At 33.3% G+C, this 24,619-nt stretch overlaps 1 protein-coding gene across 1 annotated transcript; it reads right to left on the bottom strand.

Annotated features, from left to right (window-relative positions):
• Positions 1 to 8,517: 8,517 nt before the first annotated feature.
• On the bottom strand, positions 8,518 to 20,864 carry LOC128208675 (uncharacterized). The gene is made up of 8 exons (XM_052912223.1): positions 20,845 to 20,864; positions 15,912 to 16,990; positions 15,510 to 15,572; positions 14,841 to 14,903; positions 13,953 to 14,015; positions 9,238 to 9,289; positions 8,786 to 8,883; positions 8,518 to 8,583 (listed from the first exon to the last, which is right to left on the bottom strand). Exons 2-8 carry the CDS (start codon positions 16,347 to 16,349, stop codon positions 8,518 to 8,520), a joined length of 843 nt encoding a protein of 280 aa, XP_052768183.1. The 5' UTR covers positions 16,350 to 16,990; positions 20,845 to 20,864.
• Between the last annotated feature and the right edge of the window lie 3,755 nt (positions 20,865 to 24,619).

Raw genomic sequence — 24,619 nt, 5'->3', positions numbered from 1 at the left:
ACACCACCATAGTGAAACAGATAATCCGATATGATCATGAAAACATACATGTATTTGTACTGAATTGGTCATTTGATGAGATGGAGTGTAAGCGAGGCGTTTGAAAACAGAAAGATCTTTTGAGTGTCACTCCATTCATTCAACTCAAGTGATCACTTGAGTGTCCCTAACGGGATAGTGGTTGGAGTGTGAGTGAGAGTGCATGTTCATTCGGCCCTAATTTTAAAGAAGATTTTTAAAATAAGACTAAAAAAGAACATGGAAACCACACAGGGCCAGTCTAGAGAGCAAAAAACCTTAATTTGAACAAACTGTGTAAAGCACCATTACACCATGCTCAAAAACTTTATTTCAAGGGTCTGCGACTTGCGGTTTCAGGAAATTTTCTTTATTTTCTTTTTTTACTTCAGACGCTATTTACTAAGGCCAAGGCATGCTTTGGCCAAAGGAATATTATTTGATTTTTGTTAGTTAACAGCAAAAATATGAGGCTACATACAACTTATCAAAATTCTTGTCCTTGTGATTGAGAGACATCTTGGGCAGGCCAATTTTTGGCAACAAAGCAATCATTTTATGTTGTTGTTAAATTGGCATTGAAAAAAAAATTGACGCACGGAAGAGTGAACACCGCCTCCCGCACTCATCCACCAATACTTGCACGTGTCTTCTAGGGGAAGGCCTTGATCTTAGGTAAAACCAAACACACGTTCAAAAGCATGTCAATACGAATATCTTAGTGTTTGGTTTACAGCCATAGTCAGGCGCGTAGCTAGCCCTCTATTGATGAATGTGCTTGCACCCCCTTCGGAACATTTGTAAACCACGGTGCAATCTGGTTCATTCTGGTCGTTCTGAGGTGCTTTATTAAGTATTTTGAAATAAACATCAGGTAGTCAAGTATGCGTATTGCAACGTTGTCTGTTTTGTGTCAATATCATATGGATTCAGCCGAGTACTCGTATATCTATATTTACGCGCCTGATAGTCCATTTAACTCTGAATTTTACTAACCTGTGACGGATATCGACCGACACTTGTATCCGAGAACAAGGTGCTGGAAGACAAATATATGTGTATAACGGCCCAAATAGACCTGCAGTACTACTGTGAACATTGCAGTGTAATGGGGATTTGAACGTATGTACAAGGTAATATTATGATGCACACCAATTGCTTGGTCCGGGGTTGTAAGAATCCAATTCAAGCAGATAATAAGTGTCATCTTCAATGTTTCGATATACACTTTTGCAAAGAATGGTTGTTATTGGGTTGATTTAAAACAAGAAGTGCAAAATGCATTGTTTGCACAATATCACAGACGGCGAATTTTGTCACCACATTTTCACAGCCCATTCCTGAACGTAGTAGTCTGGGTCTGTTTCAGCATTGATTCAAACCCGCCACTACTAAATAAAGTTGAAACATGCGAGAAATTTGAATTAGCTCGTGAGACAAAGACATTCTGCAGGTCACAACTATAATGGGTTGTACCTGCTATAACCCCGTTATTGCACTTTCGACACTTATTCATCAGAATTTTATGAGGATGTGTGTACTGTTGCATTAAAAATCATAATTTTTATACTTTAAATGTTATATCTAATGTGCATGCCCTACTAAAACGGGCCAGTGTTTTTTAAGTGCCTATTTGACATGAACAATGATGACCTTAACCCTAAACTAAAAAAAAAACTTGAAAGTTATTTATACGGCCGCTTTTTAGAGTCATGATCGCGCCATGGATTTAATAAAAATAAATACCCTGTTAAATACATCTGATAAGTTCAATTCAAATTGACGAAAGTTGTGCATTGATATATTAACGCAATTGCATGTATTCAGAAAGTCTCTGACGTGTGGCTGAACCAGTGTTAAAATGACCATAGTGAAGAAATCAATGTGAAATTTACTGATTAGATAATTAAGATATTTCGCGCTAATTGTACAATATGTAAACAGTGAAGGCGTGTCACATTGGAACTGAAATATATGGATTTCAATACAACTTTTGAAGAAGCGCAACATTTGGATTTTTTTACTATTATTTTGGTCTTTGAAGATATTACTTTAGCAAACTTTTATACAATTATCTAAACGAAAAATAGCTCATTGTGATAAGCATACAGATAATTCCCTTTCGAATTCCCAAAACGCTTAAAAGGGTAAAATGGCACAAATTAAACCAAACAAAAAAATCGGCTGATTTTAATACTGTTTTAAGGGACTTAAGATGTATCGAGCAATTGGGGCCGGAGGTCTGTAAATGGTACATGATAAAGCTGACGTCACAGTAATCTTGGACCCTTTTTTATTATCGAAGATTTAATCGGCTGACAACGCGATCTGATTATTTTTGAAACTTATATATCGCCCATGTGGATTTTAGTCTTAGCAACAATAACTGTTTATTCGTCGTATTGTTTAAAATTCGAAAATCATATCACGAATAACGTTTGAAAAGTGAATTCTTCGACAGTGTATACTTTTGAAATTCTTTTTCGGGCGGATTCATCTTTCATAAAAACGTGGTTTGAAATATTCATTTCAATTTGAACATCATAACTATTGCATTGAAATTGTAAAAAATAAAATAAAAAAGTTCATTCAATAAGTTTTCATAGAAACATTACCGATAAAAATAGGAAGATCAACCATAATTTATGTCCACTGCCTCATGGGTTTAGACCTATTTGCGTCGAAATGAGAAATCCTGAGATGAATTGTGCGGCTTCTGCAGTCTGCTCAAAACTACATGTAATCATAACGAATGAGATTTCGGCGCATCACCTTCTGCTCTTAAGAAATGTTTTGATCAGTCCCATTGAAGTACCACAAAGGTTTAAAACAAGTTTTACACTGAAGAGCTGGCCGGAAGGATAAGTATTGAAAATGTATCTGTTCACAAACTTTGACATTGACTCATAGATGTGAGTGCGAGGTTGGTGCCACACACTTGAAAGTGACGATAATACAAATGGGGGCAATTACCATAAAAATATAAAAATGAGTCATTATCACCATGCGGTTGTGCGGCATAGTTGTTTCGCAAGAGACCCTGCTTCGAATCCTAATCCCGAGTGGAACTATTGCTTATCTAGGAAACATAGTATACTGGATATTTAATATTGGCACCGTTTAGGGGCCATTTTGAGTTTTCGGTTTCTGACTTATATTGTCTGAAGGTTGCAACTAAGTTAATCTTATCACTTTCAGCTGTTAAATAAAGCTTAAAAAGGTCATTGCTTGGGTTCGCGTCTAAGTCCTCACACTAAGTGACCGATATTCTATAATGTAATAATTAAGAAAACCCAAATTATTTTTCTTATAAAGATTACAGATAGCTGAGAACCTAAATGTTGAGAAAATGCATATATCAAGGTTATGAAAAAAATATCATTATATCGGTATAGAAGCTAGAAGCACATACTTGTGCAATGCACAAACCCCCCTTGACCTGCAATCACGCCCACTGCTTTATTTTAAGAGATTCTATCGACATTTCAAGATATTTATGGTGTTTTTCACATTTCAATTTAAAAGTTAACTACTGTGTATTCCAAAGTAATAAACCATGACTTGCATGCACATATATCCTTATATACTCGGTTTTAAAGTCATGCTACAACACATTTAATTGTCAACATTTAAAAACAAGTATCTCTAAGACATAAGTATTATGCTATTCTTGAAAATGTTAACTCTTACTTACGCTTATATAAAGGCAATTAAGTATCCATGAGTTATTTACAGCGACTAAAACATACATGATATGAGTAAAGGGTCTGGCATTTACAGACTATTCATTTGCATATGGTAGACATATTGCATGCATTACTTGTGAAGTGGTAATGCAAACAACACAATGGAACAACTCAATGAAGTCCGAATTCCTCGGTTTAAGTGTCAGCGGCCAGTCATTGTCAGACGGGATACTAGTGTTGTCTCTACGTCGTTCAGTTCAGGATTCAAGCGATTGACTGTTGAATGTTCGCAAAAATCATATTTTAGTATTCTTAGAATTGGACTTTCTTTGGACATTAAGCAAGAGAGGACTTCTGTGACATTTCATGTGTTTCAAATTTAGTTGAAGAGTTACAGGTCAAAAGATCTCGTTTAAAGATTCACTCTCACGCCCAAATTAGAGTAACCTCAATTGAAAGAAGTGTTTCAATTTATCAAAATTAAGAAATATAATTAAAATATATAATGAAGGACACCGTCTTTAATATGAAACAAAGGAACATAAAACGGTATTTCTTTTATGAGACAATACTTGATGACTATTATTATCTTAGGACCCACCAGTCATTTATGTTTTGTACGGTTTTAGCTACTGAATACATGTTTATAATCTTGTTATAAGTAAGAAATATTTTCCATAAATGCATAATTTCGCAGTTCGTTTCGCCGATAATAGTTAACACATATAATTACACGGAAACAGCCAGTCATCTTATCATTCAATATTAACGCATCATTACGCGTTAAACATTAAAGTAACAGAATTAAACTTGTGTTTTACTTTTTAAACCGTTTTTTTCTAAAGTAATATGCATATATGAACTGAACCTGTAAACCAATAAACAAGAAGTATAAATTGAAAATAAATAACCTATTACACTTGTTTTATTTCTAATGATTTCGGCAACATTTGTTGACAACGGAAATAGAAAAGGCTATTAATGGCCTGTATGATTTGAACACAATTTATGGAATGAATATCAGCAGCATGCACTCCTTACGCATTCCATAAAGAAAATATTTTACCTTTGATTAATGTTTATGTAGATCCAGACCAGTTAAGTAGCATTAAAAGATGACAGCTTTTGTATATATAAAATCACAGATTTCGTTGGCTTCAAGACAAACATATCAGTTTGCATGATAAAATAATACGTGCAGGTACATAAGTGTATATTTTTACTCTCAAATACAGATATTGTTAAATTAACCACCAAAACCTGTTTTAATATACTTGAATTCCGATTCAATGCTTTGTACAAGTAGTTAAGTGATAATCCTTTTAGATGTATCATAGTTTCTTAGCTTAAAAGAGTCATGTAAATAAGAGTAATTATCTTTTTAGAATAGACTTAATTGTTTTTTATCCTTTATTAACAATGTCAAGATATGTTGTTGTATTTTTAGTCTCCTGTAATTCAATTTTATGAATGGATGTGCACTGAACTCTTAAATATTTGTAGTTTATGTTTTGTCATGTTGTGTACATATGATACATGAATAAACTATAAAACTGGAGTGAAAATCATTTATTATAGCACATTATAAAAAAATATCAGATAACTGTTGTGAGTCACAATTGTTCAATTACTAACTAAGATATAATATGTGCTTTATTTAGCTTGCAACTCCGAGCATATTCATTTTATCTGAAGTATTATATCCGAACGTATTTGTAAGTATATGTACCTTAAATGGTTTTGAAATGAACTGTTCCCATTTATATAAGTATATAAATATAGAACACGGTTTTCTGTAATATAGAGACGAAGCACATGCGACCATATTTGCCATTCGTTATTCGCAAATAGTTGCATCAGGTCCGTCACCCTTGGTAGTGACTGTAGGCCAAATTGAAACTTCCTCGACGTTTGGTTCGAATGTCCAATTAAGCATTTTAAAATACAACTATTATAAATTATATATTAGCACTTTTGTCATTTGTGTTTATTAAATTTTCAATAAAATAACTAATACAACTAAAAAGAACATGCCGTTCTTATAGTCTGCAAAGCATTGAATATACATCAACCTTTGGGCGACACGAAAACACGGAACGTACGCTTATTGCGAAAATATTTTTTTGAGGGAATTTCGGAATCTTTAAAATTGAACACAATTTACTTTTCTGTTAAAAAATATTATGTTCTTTACATTTATGAATTCTTATCTCAAACATATACCTATGACAAGAAAATTATTGATAAAAATTTAAATGTATCCCAAAGGTTGTTTTCAAAATATACACACTTTTTAAAAATTCATGATTTTTCCTTAAATGGTATTCCTGCTGATTAGTGCTTAATGACTGAACCTTTTTTAAAGCGTTCAAAATCGTTTGCAAAATTGTTTTATTATTTTAAAAAATAAATTGATAGAAAAAAAACAAAATTACTTTTGGGCGACACAACATATATCCTATGGGCGACACGAGTCTCCCAAAGGTTGCATCAAAGTTACCCAAAGGTTGGATTGGTCTAAATATATATATATATATATATATATATATATATATATATATATATATATATATATATGAAAAATGATTGCGACATTGGAATATAAGTAAAAAGGCTGTATATCTCAAGTCCAATTATTTATGCATTACATTATATTGAAGAATATTCTTAGCCAGTAACCCTCGCTTACTTATTTGAAATGCTTTATTGTTAATGGCATGTTCCATTTAACTTCAGCGCATCAGGCCCTATAAAAATAGCACTGTCTTAATTAAAATACACTCTAAAGCACCTGTTGATCGAACTGTGCACAACAGTAAAAGAGTATAAACATATTTGCACTAATTGTTTTTTAAAGTATTCTAGGTAATTCTTATTGCATATGGTATAGTACAATTCCCGCTGTTTAAATACAACTGCACACCATTCTCTCGACTTAAAAAATGTTATTGTTTTACATTTGTTATCTAGTGACATATTATCAACTTTTTTGGAAAAGGAAGACAACTAGTTTGTAATAAGACATGTGTTTTGTGTACATATACTTATACATCAATCGTACATATGATACAACCATGAAAACATTTATATGCAATGTGTTTTTACTGTAGATATCAGAAACTAAGGTAAAATAGCATTTTACTGAAACTATTGCTTTGTTATTCACCTATTTCTCAGGTTTATATTTCATGGAGGATATGGCTTTAAGGTACACACCGTGTTTACTGTAATTAATTTGAAATCTTAACATTATTCAATTTCCATATTTCATATAAGCTTTTCGTTAACGTCGTTTCTGAAACATTCCTTTTTATAGGGCAGGCCAAGGGTTATAATTATAGGCTATATTTAGACTACAGGCAATAACGGTCACCATGGAAATGTCCCTATACATAGCAATAAAGACAGTAAGAAAAACACTGTATTTTTGTATTTAACATGTATGGTAATTTAAATATAATTTGTATGTTTGTATGAATTAAAACAAGAACACTTTAAAAACATGTGATGCAAGTGTTTTTTATACTCTTTACTGTTGTGCAAACACAGTTCGATGAACGTGTGCTTTAAAATGTACTTTCATAAAAACAGGGCTGTTTTATAGGGTGCTATGGACTTGAGTTTAATAGAACATGCCATTTACATTAAAGCATTTCCAATAAGTTAGCGGAGTGACTGGCTAAGAATCTTATTTCATATGATCTAATGCATAAAACATTGGACGTTAGATATACAGCTATTTTCAGTTAAATACCCATTTCGCAATCCTTATTGCCGTATATATATATATATACGTGTCACAAATTATACCCTGTTTCCCAATTTTAATCACCACCATGTTTGTTTTGCTTTAAAAGAATATGATTTGATTTTGCTTTTATATCCCATTGTCAGAATAATTAATATCCCTCCGCATGCTTTATACAATATACAAAATAGGAGTGCTTACGCTTAATTGTCAATATTTCAATAAGTCATACGTCAAATCTCATTTTCTTATAGGGTCAAGATTTATTAAACAGAATAAACCATGTGTCACCTTTAAAGTGTTTTTATAATGTGAACAAAAATTTGAAGACGTTCGATTCTTTATATGCTTTAACAGGAAATGACGTCATGAACATATACAAATGTTTGACGTCTAACTCTAAATGGAAGCAAATTCCGAGTGTTTAAATTGAGATTCTGACTGAATATCGTCTACTATGCATTGTACTTATAAATGGAGTAAAATGATCGGATGAAGCTTATGTTTAAGATTATTCCGGGTACAATATCTAAGCAGTGTATGTAGCAAGAGGTAGATAAAAATGTATAAAATTAGTCTTGAAATATGTTAGTAAGTTTGTTAATTCCTGAATGAATTGTGCATTTTATGACGACACGTGACATACTCTTTAAACTAAAACCATTATCCGCGTCAAGGCGATTGTCAATGCTTATATATATTAATGGAAATACTTAGTTCATCGTTATGTGTATTGGTGTATTGTTTTTACTTATTAAAACGAAACATCTGACATTTAAACGATACATTAAACGAGTCGTGAATGGGAATTTAAGTGGATAATTTTTAATAAACTTTTTGAGCTGTACTTAAACAAAACGCGTATACTGTCCGAGATGAGTAATTAAAGATAAACAAAAATATCGGTTAAAATGTTGACTTTGCACAAACTGTGATAAATGTGGAATTATAAAAGCTATAACATGATGTTGTACAATATTGTAACTCTAACTTTATAACTAAGCTTGGACTATGCCTCTTAAGATTTTACGCCAGTTGGGTTGGTTAATTTGTTCCCACTGCCAATCATATTGACTTGGTGCTAGACTTTAGCACATCTTGTTTTTCTATCAAAATAACGCTTGTCTTAGTCTAAGATAACAATTAAAATATTAAAAATAGCATTTTTGCGAAGATAATAAATCTGCTAACGACAGTGTTCGCCACAACGTAGGTCAATCATCACACTTATACAATACAATATATAATGTATGAAATTATTATTTGCAAATACTTGTTAACTTCAAACACGTGATTTTAAATAGATAAAAAAAAAAAAACACAAAACAATTACCGTCTGAGTGCCATCCGGGAATGTAAAAACTAAGTTGATGATTTGCCAACCGCTTTCAACGCTGATGTCGATTTTAACAGTTCCAGTTGGTTGAGTCCCTTCGAAACAAAATGAAATTAAAAGAATGTCAGCTCCATAACGGATTTGATCACATCTAGCCATATGAAAGTTATTTTTAATAGCAACGCAGTTATTTCAGCAATTCATCTCGGGTGGTGAGTTGCACTGCATGTCTGATAGTTTTAAACATTGATTACCTTAATCGCATAAAGAAAGAAACATTCAAGTTAAAAGTTAACAAACTCATCATAACACATTATCACCAAACAAAGCGATCAACAGTAATTAAAATCATTTTGCAATAATTACTATAAATAGTTTATAATGCATTGTCTTGTCAATGTATTAATTAGGGCATATGTACATTACGTAGTTATTGAAAGATAACTTACATTTAATGTTGTCTTTGATCTGTGAAAACTGTGCCTTGACTACTGCTCCCTCCTTAAAAGAGAGAAAATATGGATGACTGTATCCGCGTGGTTATCGAAAAACAGATATTGCTTAAGATATTTGGGACAGCTTAATAACTTCAAAAATGTTTTGTTTTGGTAAGAGCACCGACTCGAAATATTGATCAGTTTTTATGGTATCAGGCTCGATAATAGATAAGTAATAGTACTGAATAAAAACGGATATGCATACTTTTTATCGTTAGCTGTGAATGCTTCGTAATTACTTCACTTTCTTATAAATACAAGAACACCTTATTACTAATGAGTTTAGCATAAAATGCATTTCAAAATGGCCGTTAATATTTCACAGACTTTGCTTAAAGCCCTTACTTGGGCTTCATAAGACAACTTTGTTTTGAAAGTCAATTTGCTTTTGCATGACAGTTTGACCTTTGATTGTGATTGTTACACACTTATGATTTGGCAGGAATAAGTTATGTGGACACTGTTTTCAGCCTTGTTTTACATCTGATAGTTTCACTGAAGTATATGCTTATGCATACACACCCGTCAACATTTGTTAGCTTTCGTTGCCTATGTACTTGGAATGGATTTGCAATTTGTTGGAATGCTCATTCATTTGTTTTCATCTATTTATCTATCTGTGTAACGTATTTTCTTGACATGTACACATTTTGTGCACGACGCTTTTCAAAAGTATATTTCCATAACTAACCAATGTCAGTTTAGTTTATAGTTGATAATCGACATGGAAAAAACACAGACACCGTGAGAGAGTTTATTTCATTGTGTTTTGAGTGTTAAAATTTATACATTGGTAAGATCAATTTTAATCTGAAGTGTTGTGTTATGTGCATTATTGTTTGTAATATTTGTCACATATAATACGATATATTTATTATATATTGTTATGTTTTATAAGTTTTAGCAATTTATATTTATTTGCCACCGCACGCGATTAACACGTAATTAAAGACTATTAATGACTGTAACGATATAAAGAAAGTTTAGCTCACCTTTATAAACTATACTCTTATTTCCGTGCTTATAAGTGTTGACATATATGTAAATATTTTCAGAACATTTATATCGTTGTATGAGATGTTTGACGATTTACGTGTATGATTTTAATACCGACAATACATGAACTTCATTATGTTGTTTACTCGTGGTATGTATAACTGCAGAGATGAATGGAACTTTGGATAATATTAGAAAATTGCGCTAAACTTAAGATGAACATACTATTAAACCCATGATGTATTACTTATATAAACGAAAATATAGTTATATTAATCATGTGTATTGTTTCAGGTTTTCCCTGGAACCCGCAATATTTGTCTATTTGTCTTACAGAAGACAATGCACTAGCTATAACGCCATTTCGATCAAAATAATTGAAAATGTTTTAAAAGTATAGCTTTAGGCATATATTATTTTTTACAAAGCAATCTTAATTATTATTGGTAAACATAACTTTTGGAGATGTACTGTAGAAATCAGCATGTTATCAACATGTCCCTCATTGTATTGCACTCTATTGGAGATGTACTGTAGGGATCAGCATGTTATCAACATGTCCCTCATTGTATTGCACTCTATTGGAGATGTACTGTAGGGATCAGCATGTTATCACCATGTCCCTCATTGTATTGCACTATATTGGCAATGTACTGCAGGTATCACTATGTTATCACCATGTCCCTCATTGTATTGCACTCTATTGGAGATGTACTGTAGGGATCAGCATGTTATCAACATGTCCCTCATTGTATTGCACTCTATTGGAGATGTACTGTAGGGATCAGCATGTTATCACCATGTCCCTCATTGTATTGCACTCTATTGGAGATGTACTGTAGAAATCAGCATGTTATCAACATGTCCCTCATTGTATTGCACTCTATTGGAGATGTACTGTAGGGATCAGCATGTTAACAACATGTCCCTAGTTGTATTGCACTCTATTGGAGATGTGCTGTAGGGATCAGCTTGTTATCAACATGTCCCTCATTGTATTGCACTCTATTGGAGATGTACTGTAGGGATCAGCATGTTATCACCATGTCCCTCATTGTATTGCACTCTATTGGAGATGTACTGTAGGGATCAGCATGTTATCAACATGTCCCTCATTGTATTGCACTCTATTGGAGATGTACTGCAGGGATCAGCATGTTATCACCATGTCCCTCATTGTATTGCACTCTATTGGAGATGTACTGTAGGGATCAGCATATCATCAACATGTCCCTCATTGCATTGCACTCTATTTGATATGTACAGTAGAAATCAGCATGTTACAAAATGCCTTAACACAAGGACGATACCTAGTTTAAAAGTTCACTCATGTCTTCTGCTTGTCGCAATAGCTCCAATGCTACGTCTGAATAATCAAAGATCACTTGATACGGACAGCAATAGGATCCGTACGGTATGGAGAAAAGACCATGGTTTATTTGTGTATGCTTATTTTTTTGTCTTTATACATACACATAGGTCAGTTTTGTTAACATTCGTTGTCTTGTTAACATTTTTAAAGGGATAGCAATTGTTGGAATGCTTAACAGATCATTCAGCTGTGTTTTTTTAGTGTTGTAACATATTTTCGTGACGTTTGCACCGTTTTGTATTTGAATGAAAATAGTAGTTATGTGATAATATATCCACTTTCATAACTAACAGATGAGGGATTATGTTACTGTTGACAATCAGCATGGATATATTACAGCCACCATGAGAGAGCGATTCGGGACTTAAGAGAGGTTAATTCTTAAAAGAAACTTGACACCACATGTTACACCAGCCGTCTTCACAGTAAGTCCAAATACCTTTAAAATAGATTCCGTAAATTTATCGACACTCATCTAGTGTCTTTTACATGCTAAATATGCAATTTTATAGCCTCCGAAAAGGCAACTTGCCTAAAACGCTTATTCACACGTTAGTGAGTGCAACGATCACGTGTCCTACAAGGTATTTGGAAAAACAACATACTGCGCAACATTCCGCACAATTTGTAAAACGGGGAAACTCAACACTGTCTCTTTTTTAAGCATGTAAACATATGCATAATCGACCGCATACTAGCTCGTAGTGACAATTATGTGGTTCTTTTGAGGACATATTGTATTTGCCGATTTTTGATCATGTGGTGTCTAGTCGCTTAAAATTGGGAAGATCAATATTGACGTGATGTTTTGTGTCAGGTATATTGTATTTTGTTAAAGCCATTATTTGAGATATTTGACGATTCAAAAGTATGGACAGAATACACATAATCGCCGAACAAATTTGTGTTGTATACTTGTGTTTTTACATCATTGCAGCGATGGATGTTACCACAAACAAGATATGATCCCACAGTTAGCTTAGGCATTATCTTGATTTTCACATATGTAAAACATAAAACTGCGTTTGTGCATTGTTTTAGTTTAAAACAACCATCTCTCTGGATCCGTAACACTCTTCTTCTGAGTTGAAATAGCAAGAGAGCTAGATATCATGCCATTTTGTTAAGGTAATTAGAAAATCTTTAAATATATGACTTTCGAACAGACTAAGTATGTTATAGTACAGAAACATGCAAACATGGCCGTGTGCTTTATATATTTTTCACAATGAAATCTTAATATATATTGGTAAACATACATATTGTACATGTATATGTGCTTAACGGATCAGCATGTGTTCTACAAGTTTAACAATGCGTTGAACTTTATCGCGCATAATTGGAAATAAATCATTTACAGCTGATTTAAAATACGACGAAAAACAACTTCTCGATAAATAACAATGTCGATAAACATACTCTTTAGCAACAGTTCCAATTACTCCATACTTTGAATGACGTTTATACCGTTCTAACATAATAGTTATAAAATCAAATCTAAGTAAAAATGTTTATCAAAGGTCATCTCACCTTTTCCGAATAATGATGTTCTTCTTTAACGTATTTTAGCTAATGGCAAGTAACTAATATTAATGAAATAAGAAACATCATTTGCGTTTTTAGTCGATTGATTATGTCAGTGATAACAAATATACAAACATTTGCTCTGGCCAGGACAAATATATAGTTTACAAAAAGTACTACCTCTGTTTACATGGACGCTTTGATTCATAAAACCTCTTCGTGAATGTCTCAACATCTTTCAATTCGTCAAGGTCATGGTTTACTTTTATCAGCTCATCACATAGCTTGTTCCTTGTTTGAAAAAGTGTCGGAATGTTCTAACACCTCTGGTTCTTATAAGTCACGTTTATTGGCATATTCTGTTCGGTTTTGACATTACATTTGAATGGCATGGATTTAATTTATTTTGCCCGTTCTCCTCAAGTTTCTATAATGTCATTTTTATGCAATTACTTGTACAAATACTTATACGGATTAGTGACCTTTTCTGATTTCTCTTTGCCCTGTTTCGCTTTAAGGAAATCTTGTTCGAATCCCTTCCTTGTCTAAAAGCGGCAGAACGGCAGGAAAGTACGTATTAGGTTTTAGTTGGATTATAAGACCAAAAATACATCACAACGCGTTTAACGAATTTTATATATAATAACTACATACAATGTACTTTTAAACATTTGTTTTATTGTGAGGGTTTACCAACGCTAAAGGTTCAGTATTCTCGCTTTCCCCTTAAATCCTTGCGAAATTATCCGATACAAGTGATTGTAAGAGGTTTTACCTTTTCTGAATGATATAGTTCTTGTTTCACTCGTTTCAGCTCATCACGCAGTTCCTTCTGTGTCTGGAATAGTAACATTTCATATCAGTATGCATATTTGTGACTATTTCTATTGAAAGTAATTAAAGCATAATGCTATGGCCAGTTTCACGACAAAAAAAAACGATAACATATCTGACCGACTGAAATCATCATTTTTTTTCATTTCTCGCTGCATAAGTATTCATATATCCTGCCGATTACAGCTTGAATTCATATTTGTCAATACGGGTTTCCTGTTAATCTTGTATGGCAACTTATTTCCCCGTCAATCATATTTAACAACTGTTTTTTTTTTCTGATAATCAAAAGGGACTAAACGATGGCCTAAATAAAACACGTTTAATAGTCTTAACTACGTTTTTTCCGCTTTTCAAGGTTACAGCATTATTGTTTTTTGTATGTTAGGTTGTATAATACAGGAAAAACAACGCCAACAAATACTGCGTTAAAAGACTATGGACCAACACAGGCGATGGACCAACACAGTTTAAGCCAGAGACACACACCGTATTTAACACCACAGACCGACTGTATATGCATACATAAACTGTTTTAAGATGAATCGCTGCGGGACTAAGTAGTTTATAATGATGAGGCGTCACTTTTGTTTCGACTTTATCAACAAATTGTTAAGATATTCGATTAAAAGGCCACAATCGAAGATACCACACACACAAACGTAAGATAAATGTTTAACAATTTATGAAGTAAGCAACCATTGAAACTCAGTTAACATGCTGTCTTCTGAAACATATTAGGGTACCGCCTTCAAACAAGCAAGCACAATTGTACACGGTGTCATATCTCTATTCACCTATTTTCAAATAACTTATCTTGAAAACTTACCTTTTCACATTTCTCTATGTCCTGTTTCGCTTTCAGTAAATCTCGTTCGAACAGCTTCCTTGTCTGATGCGGCAAAACGGGAGGATATTATAACGTTAGCAGTTTAAATTGCACTATCAGAACAGAAAGGAAATGCAATGCTTCTATCGAATGTTATATGCAATGACTAAATATAGTATGCATCCTAACAGTTGTTTTATCGTAAGGGTTTACTAAATAAGAGGTGCACTACTCTGGCTTTTCTCTTTTGAAAAATAGAAAGGAAATCATAGTAAGGTATACATTAAATAGAAAATTATGATTTGACGCGCATTACTGGTGACCGGTAACACGTCTCCTTCGAGGAGTTAACACGCATTCGACTCGACCTGAAGTTTCGCCGGATACGTGCTTACAAACCGAGCTCGACGTGAAACAGGTCACTAGAAAAGCGTCAAATAATAAATACAAAAAATAATAAAACAAAACAGTGTTATTCTTACCCCAACATTTGTTTGACGATAATATTGGTGTGATATCTAACCACTACGTGTTATTCTGTGGCTGTTAAAGTGATCTTGCGGAGACAAAACGGCCCCGATGATACTTGATCATATTTGTTAAGTTCTATTTGTTTCGTATTTTAAGACAATGATGTGTAAGGCTTTACACGATCAGATTAGTACAAACCTTTTCTGAGTTATCTAATTCGTGTTTGGCCTGATTCAACAGTACATTGAGCTCTCGCCGTGTCTGAAATCAAACATGTAAACTTTAACATTTAGAGTTCTTTAAAGAAATGAAACGTTTAAAAAATGATTTTTCAATCGGTCAAATTTAGTCAAATTAGGATATTCTTATACGTAATAGTACGATGCAATGTGATATACTTCGACAAGCCAGAATCAATCATAATTTAGATTTCATACATGAGTTCATAAAACACTTAATGTTTCAATAAGAAGACAATTTCGTGGTGTAACGCTAGAACAATTCGTTGATGTTACCATGCAGCTGAGATAAAATGCGACATGTGCCTGGTAAGGAATATAACAGTTAATAGCAAGTAAGCAACTGCATCATACGGGATACCTTGTTTATTTTCGGGGTGGATGCGAAAACATCGTTGGCACTTCCATCGTCGCTCCCAGTAACTTCTTCTTGTTGTTCACAAACTTCTTCCAAATCCTCAAACAGGCATTTAAGAATTACATTGTTTTCTTTGAAGTCGAACCCTTTAAAAGTATGTTTGTGTTTGAAGTCTATGAGTTGGGATCTGGTATCCGAAGCCTCTTTCTCAAAATGTTTGTGCATTAGATACAAGTGCCCAGCCATATTATTGTCAACAAAATCATCAATTTTATTTTCTTCATCCCCACACCACTTGGTTTTCTCGTTACACGTCTGAGTAATACTGGAATGGGTGCTCACGTTTATGTCATTTGTCTTTGTTATTCCATGTATAATGTCACTTGTCAATTCATCTACACGTAGTTTAATTTTATTTCCTAATTCCATACATTCTTGCATACATCTATCAGCGTTTTTCTTGCAGATCTCAATGCTTTGTTCTGCTTCATCTTTCAAAACAGAATTTCATCTTTAACCTCCTTTAACACGGACTTCATTGTGTTGACTTTCTCGCAGTCAATGTTAACTACTTCATGCAACAGGTCAACAACTTCTCGTCCACAAGAAAGATGTTCGGAATGAAGGCATCTACCACAAATCATGGAATCATGAATGTTACAAAGAAAAAAAGCTCTCTCGGTCGGATGCTGCTTACATATTTCTTCTGTGATGTCCCACAATATGACTTTTGGAGTATCAGTACCATCCTCATCAATTTTCACAGCCTCGAGCATAATGACAATATGAGTTTGAAACATCTTTCCTCTCGTGTGAATATTTACACATGTTTCGCCCACGTATCCACAAGTTTTGCAATGTCCCACCGCATTTTCATTACAGCACATTTCACACTGAATCTGCTTTGATGCCATGGCAAATTCTCATGGAAGCTCAAGGTATAATAAACGAAACTAAAACGTTCTTCAATGCGAAAGTTCGATTTGAGTAATTGTTATTGGTCGATAAATTGTTTCATTGTCATCACCAGCCCGTCATATGATGTTTTGAAGGTTGTCGCCGTCATTTAAGTACATGTACCACTGAAAACAAGAATATGGAAGTAATAATCAAGATCAATTACATACAACATAACAACAACGAGTTTGTAACAAAGCTAACTGCAAGTTACATTATTTATAAAATCATGGATAAACTTCATTTTGTCCCTAACATGTATCGCATATACCCAACACGAATCCCATATATAGCAAGCTGATTGTATGTCAACGTCCTTAACAAATATCGCATATACCGTAAACATATCATATTCAGCAAGCCATATGTCAACGCCATAATATCATGCGACGGATAATCAAAAACTAACGAAATTCACACTATACAAAGCTGCAACAGAAAACATACCTATACTTATATATCTTAGGTCGATAACGTCATTACTAATCGCGTTATGGACGAATGAAAACGCTTCTTGCATGGAATTTCGGTATGGCTGTCAACTATAATTTCATGACGGGAATATAGCCCGTTCCGTTTGGATTAATCCACATCTAAATCAGTGCGTTAAATAAATCATGCGTACATTTTGTTTATAAACACATACGCAAAATGGCATGTTAGTTTGAATTGTACGGGTAAAAGGGGAGTAAATGCTTGCAAACCGTGCTGCTAGTATGCTAAGGGGCGAATAAAATGTTAATATTATAACAACCTCCGCATTATGTAAATTACGCGTTGTGTAAATGGTCATAACGAGATTATGGTAATTCGCATTTTTCCCGTATCTATTTCAACAAATGAATAAAGTGTTATCCAGATTAAAATTAATACTTAACATCCAATCAATATGTCGGACTCCTTTTTCACCACAGGACATACAGTGACATTTAAGTAAAATAATCATTTAGTATATATTATCGACATTACAAGCACTCTGCGTCGGTCTTATTTAATATAGCAATACTATGACTAAAATCAAAACGTAAGCAAAAGTCATTTCACTCGTCACGGATTATCGAACGTATTTTAATGACTGGATCAAAAATGTTCAAAAATGACAAAAGGTCGAATGAGTAGCGTTGATTTCAAATCACAATTCCATTTGCTTTCCGTATGGTCATTGAAGACCGCAGAAACCAAGTTGCATTGTATAAAGCAAGCAAATAAGTTTCGTATTTAAATAAGATCGCCTCTTTAGCTTTGTACACTTAAAACACTTGTTTGTCATCATTTAAAAACTCATTTATCCACTAATTGAACACACTCCCAAATAAACATGTTAAAGATATTGAATATAATGAAAACTCCATGACAAGTGAAAGCACATCAACATAACAACAATAGTAAGTCAAAGCTAACACTTAAGCTTCCATAATATTTAATGTAACATAAGTTTTACTGAAATCCCAACGTAAGCACTGTAGGAAACTTAAACATCAAACTTAGTGAAAATAACTTAAAGAATGAATCTCAAACGTTCAAAAATTGTATTCATGAAATGAATAGTGTGAATTTCAAAATCATGAATAGGATTACAAAAAAAACGAGGTCAACTAACCTGCAAAATTACTTCCTTATTTAAGTCAACTCGCCTATATTGTTCTGATACGCTTAAACACATATTTGGCATCATTTTTAAAACATATTTATCCAAATATATTTTAAACGACCTATTTAAAATAATTATTAAGGATAAACACAAGCAGGCATATCGATGTAAACAACTGACGTTAGTTACTACTGAAGAGTCAACAGTTTCGTTAAACGACGATATTCACTGTCTACATCATTCGGAACTCCTCGGCCATTTTTTTCGAAAAACAACCTCGAATGTATGCAGGTACAACAGTAGAAGTATTTCGTAAAATTTTGAATTATATCTTTAATTATTTAAAATTAGTAGTTTAGCTTATATGTGTCGATCTAAGTTTAAATTGATTACCAGTGAAGTGTATTATTGCAAAAATAATTAAGGATTTCCGAATGTGTCTACATGCCACTTAAGGACTATTTTAAGAAATGATATTAACCACTTCCGATAGAAAACAGCTTTTATTAAGGGATTATCTATGTTTTGGTAGTATGGATTCTTTATTAATTTAATTAAGGGACACCTCCAGAAGTCTGGGATAAAGATTGTAGGTTTTCGATATAGATCGTGAAAAGCATAAACTAAAACTTGTATTACTTATTTATATTAAAGGATTCCTGTTTTGATCCTTCTAAGCACAATCACGCTTTGCGATAACACGGATGAAGCAAAAGAACAAGAACAAGCAAATGCCTCAGATGCAACTAACCAGAATCGAATATTGATGAATATGTGTCTGTCGGTTTTAATAATGAAGTGTTTGAGGACATTCGAAAATCGGAAGATGAAACCCAGGACATCGAGCGCCATTTCAAATAACCCGAAAAATCAAATCACGGTTTATTGTTGGTATCAATATAACTGTCGGGACAAAGTGCTATTGACGGCAAACGTAGAGGTTGCATACAAACTTTGAAGACAATGGAACGTACATTTTGTTTGCAACGATTAACAATTATTTGCAATTGTTATGAAAAAAAAACAACATTCTAAACACCGTAATTGTTTTATTTATTATCTGTTAATTTTTGCTTTCACGTTTGTTTTATGCTTAATCGAAACATCGCGTTATAACACCATTGGATATGAAGTATCTGATCACAAGTGTTCGATGACGGACTACTCAACAGCAGAGGATACAATCCCGTATCTGGAAACTATACAAATAATGCAATTTTTCTGTTTCTTGCTCACAGAGACAGAAACATTTTGATCCCAACAAATAATTTATTCTTGTGTGTTTTCATTTGGTCGAAATAAGAAATACACAAGATTTACTCTCCGTACAATGGTCATTGCATTTTCACAAGTATAGTCAACAGTCATATACATACAACGATTTTTTAAGTACTGCCGAAACTATAGCAGAATTTCATGATTTACAGAAATATTATACTTTTTACAAACGTGCAAGCAACTCCAGTTAAAATAATCAAGAGTTTTATACATTTCAGACAGCATGAACGACAGTTATGCAGTTAGTACAACATTATTCGAACAGCACCCCGCAAAGGGAGGTGACATGTGTTCATACGTTAGCAGAAGTGTTGACTGCTTCGAGATTATCTTGATGTAAATATTGATTAAAAGCATTTTTCGTAATATTTCCATTGTTTTAAAGTTAGGTTTTCTAGTAATAGCTTCAATTCTATGTTTGTTTTAATAACACAATGTTGATGAGTTATTGACGAATTTATTGTTGCGAAAACACTGTTATCGCGATATCGAAAGTAGAATTCATTTACAGCAAATAGCCATGAATAAAAATCGGAAACCGAAAGTAGACGTATTTTCGCAAAATCAACATCAAAAATGTCTCTTTTTAAAGTTATTCTTTATTGAACACATTAAACGTTTTTGCTTATGGGCTTAGTTGATTGAGATTCCTTAATTAATAATACAATCAAAAGTACAGGGCGAATTGGTATTTCTCTAACTTCTTATTACATTTTGAACCCTAAGTTTGCTCATTAGACACTTTATAGTACTAGTGAATTTGACTCCGGAAGCGGAATCGAGAGTGTTTGGAATAAATTGTTAGCTTTCTCAACAACCGAGCTTATAATGGTATAAACGAACCAACCTGAATTATATTCAGAAGCAAATAACTTCCTTGTTGAAAAATCTACTTTCTCTTTTGAAGGTTTAAAACACTTTTATTTCATCCTTTAAAGCACATTTATCTATACACTGAACACAATCAAACATATTCTCCTTTTTTACCCTATCGAAAAACATAATTACGTTAAAAACACAAACAAAGTCAATTTAATAATACTTCACTGAAACAAAAGCTTCTGCATCGATCTTATTCTATATATAAAATGCTTTTACGAAAATCCTAACGTTTGCACAAGTCATTTAGTTGTCACAGCTAGCGAAATATATTTAAGTCTGAATTTAAAATGTAAAACAAAATATTAGTAATCAATAGAAAAGAGTGGAATTCAAAATTGTAACAACTCTTTAATCTCTGAATACAGGGGAAAACCAACCTGCATTATATTCAGAAGTAAATTACTTCCTTGTTTAAGTCAGACCTTTTTTGATGGAATGATACGCTTCAATCACTTACTTGATATCTTTTAAACACACATGTATCCAAACATTGCACAAACTATAAAATATTATATTTTAAACCCTATTGACAATCATTCTTACGGCTTAACACATCGATATTAACAACGAAGGTCAATTGCTGAGGGAGCAGTCAACAGTTTTGATAAGAGATAATAATCAGTGTCTACTTGACTTTAAATGAATGCTTATAGATATTTTACAAAGGCTTTGGACAGCAAACTGCATTTGTATTGTTAGTTTATTCAATGTATTTTTAAAGATATAGATCAGAGAAAGCATGAACTAAAGATTTAGTTTTTGTTTATATTGAAGGATTACTGTTTTGATACATCTAAGTACAATCTCGCTTTGTGAGAACACGTCTGAAGAGCAACATAATGAAACAATAAATAGCAAATGCCTCCGATGAAGGAAAGTAGAAAACAATTGTAATTAATATGTGTCTGGCGGATATAACTATAATGCCGTTTTTGAGGACAATGAATCGAAACATTAAAAGTTAAAATTCAGGCAATCGAGCTTCATAATAGCCATAATCATGAATCACGATTTGATTCTTAGTAACATTACTCATTTAACTGTTGGGACACAGTGCTGTGAACGGCCAATGTAGATGGTACACACTAACCTTGAAGCCAAAGGTCTCCGCGTCTAATCCAGTTTGCAACGTTTGACTATATATTGCACATGTTCTGGAAATAAAAGGAATTAAAAATTTGTAAAAACACATATTATGTTTATAAATATTTTTGTCGATTCACGCTTTCAGGTTTGGTCGTTGGGTGGTCGAAACACTAGCATAAATAAATGATCACAAGTGTCCTATGAAGGACAACGCAACAGCAGTGGATAGAAATCTGTATCTGGCAAGGATACAAAATCATAATGCGATTCGCCTGTTCCTTGCTTGCAGAGAGAAGCAGTTTGTCCCGAACGAAGGATTTAGTCTTGTGTTTCTTCTTGGGCCGCCAAAATACATGTAGAGTAGTTCCTCTGAGAATAATGCCCATTACATTTTCACAGGCTATGGTCAAATAGTCATATACATAAAACGATGTTCAAATGTCTTAAAATATAGACAGTCATGAAACTCGAACACGTAAAACATCTTACAAGTTTACATTTTGTTAGTACGACAAGTTTAAATAATCATAAGTTTTAAACTTGTCACACAGCAAAAACGCCGGTTATACGCTACTAAAATATTGATCGAACAGGAAGGTAACAATTGCTTATACGTAAACCAAAGTGTTGTCTGCTTCTAGTCTATCCTGCTGTAAATATTGACTTGTTTTTCGTAATATTTTAAGTGTTTGATAGTACTGTATTGCTAGTTATAGTTTGTACTATTAATGTTTGAGTAACACAAATTCGATGAATTGTTCGCGAATTTGTTACCGGTATGTCGAAAGTGTAACGTTGATTTACAGCAAAAAGCCAATAATGTAAACCGAAAGTAGACGTATTTTCTGAAAGTCGACAAAAAAAGAGGTATATTTAACATATTGACTCATGGATGTAGTTTATTGAGCTTCCTTTAATATTAGTACAATAAAAACTGAGGGAGTATTGTTACTTTTTTGCTTCTTATAACATTATAGTTTCTTACAAAAATATGCGTTACCTTATAAAATTTACACAATTAAAGGATGACGTCATAAACGTACAATGAACGTTCGTTCTCTGTCGTTAAAGGCCTAGTTTAAGCCTTCTATAAGTGACCCCCAAAAATCTGTGTATAGTACACAACCTCTGTTAATTGATCTTAATCTACTTGCATTGATCCCTCTTATCAGATCTCCGATCTGAGTATCCTGCTGTGCAGCTTTGGAAGTTTTATTATAAAAATGGACCCTAAATGGCCCTGAGCCAATAAACGAATACACAGGAAATTGGCCCCTACTGTGACACCAGTGCAATTATCAGGATATGCACAGCAGGGGATTATCATGCCAAACATTCCTTAAACTAGGCCTTTAACGACCAATCCATTTACGCTTTTAACGTGATTCGACAATCTACAATCTGTTACCAGAACTAAAGCTTTATAATGTTACGATATTCATGTTCATAGAACTGATGGTTTAAGAACCCCATGCAGGTAAAGTTTTAAAACTGAGGCTTAAGAACAACACGCAAGAGAGTTTCGAGGGGTGAATGCGAAACGGTTCTAAGTGACATTAAATAAAGAAGCGAATAGAACCTTTTCGCTTTCACTCTTCGGTTTGAAAGAATGGAAGCTTACATATGTTAAGCAATGATGTTCCATATTACTTATGTTTTAGAAGGGTACGACATAAGTTTAATGGGTCTGCGGTTTAGGTAACGTCATAATAAATATAATAACTGAGTTTTTTTAAAATGGTACGTATGGAAGTTTTAAAGAAAATGTGCTTTAGAACCTGATGTATCAATATAGCTTTGATTCGCATGAATAAGCATGACAGAAAGAAGGCTTCGTAATGTAAAGCAGGAAAGTAAATTATGGATAAAGACCCATAGAACTGAGACTTAAGAACCGTACACATGATATTGTCATCAAAGTGTAGCTTTAAAACGTCTAGCGTGACCGTTGCATATGACCGAGGCTTTAGAACGTTACAATAGAGATGTTTGTAGAAACTTTGCGAACAGTTTTATAAAACTGAGGCTTAATATTGTTACGCAATACAGTTTTATATAACTTAGCTTTAGAACACCACGTGAGACAATTGCATTGAAGTATGGGTTAGAAAATATCAAAAAAACATTAAGCTATGGAGTTTAATTTCTTCCAGTACAATTTAAACATCTGGATCTATATTTTAAAAAATGATATTTAAAACCATTTAAACAAATGTGATCAAGGTCTACAATGTAAAAATAAATCGTCTCATAAATAAAGACCACCTCTGCGCTTTAGCTAACTGCAATGAGGTTTTCATGCAAAGATAAAACTCTATTATTAAGTGTATTCGTCAGTCTTTGATTTTCAAATGCTCGATCTATTGAATAGCGAGAACAATAGTATTGCTCGGGTATACTGTACATAAACTAAATAATTTGAAAGGCATTCGACCTAGGAGAACGCTTGAGTACACTGCATTCAGGCAAGTGCAGATTTTACGATGGCGATTTAACAGCAGTGTTCAATATAAAATACAGAGGCAAATCGCACAATCAATTGCTCACAGCAATATGTCTTACAGCGTAAAGTATTTAATAGCATCAAGATTTCCCGTTATACATGATACAAATTTCCCTTAAATTTTATTCCTGCATACATATTGACAGCAAGGTTTATATTGACATTGACAATTTCCGATTTACTAAAACTGATTTCTGTTAAAAACACTCGTGTCATATTCTATGTCAAAATCTCAGGACAGCAGCCGGTTGTAACCATTTCTGATGTGTGTTTTTCATTTTGGTCGAAATAAGAAATGTACAAGATTTACTCTCCGTACAATGGTCATTACATTTCTACAAGTATAGCCAAGAGTCATATATATACAACGATTTGCTTAAGTACTGCCTAAACCATAGGCAGCATGTCATGAAT

This window comes from Mya arenaria, chromosome 11 (assembly GCF_026914265.1).
Source record: "Mya arenaria isolate MELC-2E11 chromosome 11, ASM2691426v1".
Classification (NCBI taxonomy): Eukaryota; Metazoa; Mollusca; class Bivalvia; order Myida; family Myidae; genus Mya; species Mya arenaria.
Note: the sequence above shows the minus strand (reverse complement) of the source record. Positions and strands in the feature narration are given on the sequence as shown.